The 5,042-nt window shown below is 37.2% G+C and overlaps 2 protein-coding genes across 3 annotated transcripts; one reads left to right on the top strand and one right to left on the bottom strand.

The window, feature by feature from the left end:
• Positions 1-2,149: 2,149 nt before the first annotated feature.
• LOC106298307 (ATP-dependent Clp protease adapter protein ClpS-like) lies at positions 2,150-3,426 on the bottom strand. Of its 2 annotated transcripts, none has more exons than XM_013734410.1 (3): positions 3,286-3,422; positions 2,643-2,799; positions 2,150-2,560 (listed from the first exon to the last, which is right to left on the bottom strand). In XM_013734410.1, exons 1-3 carry the CDS (start codon positions 3,347-3,349, stop codon positions 2,299-2,301), a joined length of 483 nt encoding a protein of 160 aa, XP_013589864.1. In that variant the 5' UTR covers positions 3,350-3,422; the 3' UTR covers positions 2,150-2,298. The 2 variants fall into 2 exon arrangements, with proteins under 2 accessions (XP_013589864.1, XP_013589863.1); XM_013734409.1 differs by having other exon boundaries at positions 2,239-2,560; positions 3,262-3,426.
• Positions 3,427-3,626: 200 nt separating this feature from the next.
• LOC106298853 lies at positions 3,627-4,663 on the top strand. The gene is made up of 2 exons (XM_013734985.1): positions 3,627-3,862; positions 4,449-4,663. Exons 1-2 carry the CDS (start codon positions 3,666-3,668, stop codon positions 4,477-4,479), a joined length of 228 nt encoding a protein of 75 aa, XP_013590439.1. The 5' UTR covers positions 3,627-3,665; the 3' UTR covers positions 4,480-4,663.
• The last annotated feature ends 379 nt before the right edge of the window (positions 4,664-5,042 follow it).

The following is a 5,042-nucleotide window of genomic DNA, read 5'->3' as shown; positions in this document are numbered from 1 at the left end:
GCTTCTCAAAAGTTGATCTTTAGGCATTTCCCACCCAAAAGGTGTTCGATGAAATGCCTGAAACAACTCTTCTAAGCTTTTAGCATATTTTGCCAAAGACATTTGTTGTTAGAAATGCTAAGATAGCCTTAGACCTGTTAGTAATGATTGCTTCCATATTATTCAACCGAAGACATTTGTTGTTTGAAATGTGTTAGTAAATGAACATTCATCTAGACATAGAGTTTGTTTAGAATCGTGTTTAAGCTTAAGGTTGATAGTTTGATTGTTCGTTTGCCATCCTTAGTTCGAAACTTGATCACCCAAGGTCTAATTCATATGCCCATGAGTTCTCATTTCCTTAGTTAAGAAAGTCAACTCATTAACCGTTTTTATTATTCTGAAACTGCATTAGTAATAATCATTAGTTTAGAAAACCTTTAAAATCATCGGTTGCACTTAGATTAAGTAAGTACTTGCATTCTCAGTGCTTGAAATTCCTTGGAATTGGTTCGACAATCATTTATACTACAACATTTGTCTTATGAGCCTTGAAAACTCTTAATATCATTAGCTTAGGGAAAAAGGTGAAGTAAAAAAGATGAATGATTCTGGATTATAATGTTCACTAAGCTGATAAAAGATGATTTAGAAGTCTAAAGGAGGAGAGCTATGCTTTCCTTTGGGTCATGACAGGGCTTATTAGTCCCTAGGACGGGCTAACCATAGAGAGCTAACAGCTCTAAGCCGACATATATAGTCGTGGATGACCAAAGAGGCACGAGCAGCTTGTCTTGTGGTGAGAATCCTATGAAGCTATTGTAAAGTTTGTTGCCTCGATAGAGCATCTTGTCTTGTGGTGAGAATCGTAGGAAACTTTTTATATCTGTTGTTTATGCTCATACTTGCGACATATGGTACAGGGACAGTTACATCATTTTTTAGGCACTGATCAACATAATACTCTTTAGCATTTGGAATCTACCTAAAGACTAAAGAGATATAAATTTGATAACCTAATACGACAAAAGAAAAAAAAACATTTTCCTACCAAAATCAAACGGAAGGCTAAGAATCAGCTCACTGCTCACATATCCACAATATTTTTGATTGTGTCAATTTTCCCAACCAGTTTTCGCCGAAACATGGAATAGCATTTGTGTGTATTGTCTTGTGATGTAAAGCATGTAATGGAACATCAGTGGAACAATAAACTAAACAGTAAACACACCCTACTTCTATTTGGGTTCCGTAGGTCCCACGTAGCAAGATCTTTGATCCTACTTCTATTTGGTTCCGTAGGTCACACTTGCAGATCTCTCGTAAATATATAGATAGACAAATCATAGAACAACGTTGTTGTTCTTTAGCTTCGGGCTATTGTCTTTATGGGACGGTTTTAAACAAGGAGGGTAAGAAACTCTAATGACATGAGGACACTATATCTATTCATGTAAACATTTTGTCATCGAAATCTGATTAATATGCAGGGGTTCAGGGGCTCTGAAGAACTGGCAGAGAGCCAGGTAGCTTTCTTTCTACATCATTTAGCTACTACTTCACATACTCACTGTTAGCTTGCGACTATTGGTTTGGCTGCAGACAAAAAAATCCATTGGGCGTGGACAATGATTAGTTTGTATCAAACTGATAATCTTTATTGACTGGTGATTAATAATCCTATTCTGTTTGGACAGGGCACAAACATTATGCACCACAGCTGCTGTGATTGGTGGGAAGAGCAGCATCTCAAATATCTGAGCGGATTGTAATGTTTTCATTTTTCGCTCTCTTCACTGAAATAAGGGTGAATGGTTTAAGAGTAAGATATTTGATCAAATGGGTGGTCTTAATATTGTTGCAGGTGGGCTCTTTCCGGTGGAATGCTTTTCATTATCTTCGGCATCCAATCATTTCTTTCTCCAGTTGATCCTTTATAACAATATGGTAGTAAATTCAATTGCATCTAAAAATCATTTGAGCAAAACTATATATATATACCTCTTTTGAGACTTCCTCCTGTCTTGATATTGCAGGTTTCTTGGGGGGCTTGAATGCATTTTGGTGATTACTGAATCAGAAAAGATTCGTCTGTAACACCATCTTGATTTCAAGAAAGTTAATGTTATTTGCATTCTAAAGTTCAATTCATACGTTTAGACTATTCAAAGATCAACTCAACAAAAGATTTATAAAGCAAAGTCCACTGCATATAGTAACAGTCTTAGTACCAAAGTTATGATTTTTATATACATATTCTTTTTTTTTTTGGACTAAATAGAGTTGTGGAAACTATACGAAATTTAAACTAGTTGTTTTTCAGCAGCCTCCACCATCAGGTTCAACAGAGCTGAGAAGGCCGTTACCGCGAAGCTGCATACAGTGTTGCTCTGCATCGGCCTGAGCACAGACGATCACAACTGCCAAACCGTTGATGTGGGCTTCTTGCATAATGTTAACTGCGTTGTCAACAGTCATGCCTGGTATGACCTTCATCAAAACCTGAACCACATATTCCCTCTTGTTGAAGTTGTCGTTGTGTAGTATCACCCTGTATGGTGGAGCCATCTTCTTTGATTTCCTGAACAACCACAGCAATGTAAAAATCACACAATGAGCTTTGGCATTTTGGAGATGATCTTGTAGGGCAAATAAATGTATACCTCAAATCAAACTCGGATTCACGACCAGGAGTAGTTTTCTCTATAATTGGTTTGTCCAACACACCACCTCCTTTACCCAATGCAGCGTACGTAGACATGGTCATGAGAACTCCACGGTTATTAACGCATGGTCCTTTTGAGACAGAGTGTTTGTCCCCTGCACACATCATCAAGTAAGAGATCCGCTGTTATCACAAGACATCTTTGGAAACTAAATGAACTTACTTAACCCCTTAGAAACCAATAGTCTGGAGCTAACAGTCTCGTCCATAACATTCAATGAGACTCAATCGAAGCATATTCAGAAACATCAACATAAATCTTCAGAACCTAATTTATCAGATTCTCTTCAATGACCCATTTGTTTATCCATAGGCAAGATTCAATCAAAGCAAATAGCTGAAACCAAACCAAGACTACTAAAGCCAAAAAAAAAAAAAGTCTGAATCTTTTTTATAAAAAATACATTTTCAGGAACATCAACGTATGTTTTGTAAGATCTTCAGAACCAATCAGATTCACTTCCAACAAACAGTTATAAATTTCATAATTAAGCTGATAAAGTTTCAAACTTTCATTGAGCAGAGCAAAAAATAATCCGATGATGATGATACCATACCACACAAGGGTGACAAGGAAGAACCTGAGATAGAATTGAAGAGAGTGGTTGGTGCGAGAGCTAATCTCCCACATATCGCAGTCTCCATGCCTGACCTCTCTTCTCCGTCGAGTGGATGCTTCTCACACTTGTCGTGTGAAATCAGGACCGAGCAATTATAATCACGGAAAAATTCAGTAACTGGTGGTTATGGAAGGTTCAACGTTGCATCTGTACCCAAACGCTGCGTTTTACGAAGTTTCTAATCTAATTACCGAACTAAAAAAATCAAAAAGATTCTTAAACTTCTCGTGGGCTGACAAATGGGCCCATCTTTCGAGGTCCGTTATAAATCAATGTTTTTTTTTTTTTTTTTTTAATCGCAAAAGAATTGAATCGCAGAACTGAAGCAAAAGGGATCTCCAATGTCGTCGTCAAGCGATCCGTCGAAAACAGGGATGGAGAGGAAGAAGAAAGGAGCTCCGATCAAGTTCTTGGTGCCTCTCATATACGCGCCTGCTCTTCCTCTCATTCGCTTGACTTTAAGGCATCAGCCTGTTCTCAGGGACCGTCTCTTCGGTCTTGTCCTCGCCGGTGCTTTCGCTCATGGCTTCTACCTCGTGTATCCTCTTTTTTTTTTTTTTTTGCCTTCTTGTCTGATTTTCAATTTTTTTTACAGCTCCTTGGCTTCTAAAACTTGTATATCTGCTTTTGTCTTCTTGTCTGAAGATTTGGTAGAGAAAATGTATTTTAGGGTTTTAGGCTTAATTTTGCAGTGAAGAGTGATTTTTTTAGCTCTGGGAACTGTTAACAACCAGTTGAAATTGTAGATTCCAAACATGCAGGAGAGCGATAAAGTTTTTGTTATTGAAATAGCCAATACTTGATAGAGTTTCTAATGGGGTTTCTACATAGGATGGGCATAGTAGCCATGGATGGCTATGTGGTTAGACCACATGGATTATGGGGTTTAGCATAGTTTACATAGGTTCTTGATAGTAGTGTCTGAGATTAAGGTGTTGAGAAATGGTTGGGTCTATGGCTGTTTTCTTGATAGTTTAGCTTAGTTGACACAGGCAGAAACATGAGTTCATTATGTTGATACAAGGCAAAGTAACTGCATGATGCAAATGCTAATGTTGATAGTTCTCTTTCGGTTGTTCTTTTGTTTTGTTTTGTTTTGTTTGTTCCTTAAAGAGAGATCACAGAACGGATATATATGATGCAGAGAGCAAATGAAAAAAAAACAAGAAGTGGAAGTTGTAGCCATTCTTCAAGAGCTCAGTATTTCTCAGATGTCTTTCTGATTTAATAAATAAAACTGCTTTTGTTTTTTTAATATACATTTTGTTACAAAATTACTTTTTGCTCTTGTGAATCCGAATTTGGATTTGGTTTATATGAATCCATTAGTTTTCTTGTTTCCTAAAAGAAAGGCCTATTCACACAGCTTTTACATTTTCAATTCCACACTTGAAAAGATCCCATGTGAAGTGATACATCACCATGACCAGTTTGAACACAATGTGCATCCACATCAACAACACATGCTAATGATATGAATGCGGAATATATTTCCATTTTATATACTAAAATAGAGTTAATGTAGCAACCAGTTTGTGGAAATATCTAAGTTGGAGACAGCGGAGAGGTGGCACGTGTGACGTGTGTATAAATAACACCTCTTGTTCAATGATGCCATATTAACAAAGTGCGTTTTAGTTATTGATCATGTATATATTCCCTTCAAGATCCTCACTTTGCTCTCACACCACATGTACCAGTAATCAATTGATGACACG

The sequence above is a fragment of the Brassica oleracea genome, chromosome C6 (assembly GCF_000695525.1).
Source record: "Brassica oleracea var. oleracea cultivar TO1000 chromosome C6, BOL, whole genome shotgun sequence".
Lineage (NCBI taxonomy): Eukaryota > Viridiplantae > Streptophyta > Magnoliopsida > Brassicales > Brassicaceae > Brassica > Brassica oleracea.
Note: the sequence above shows the minus strand (reverse complement) of the source record. Positions and strands in the feature narration are given on the sequence as shown.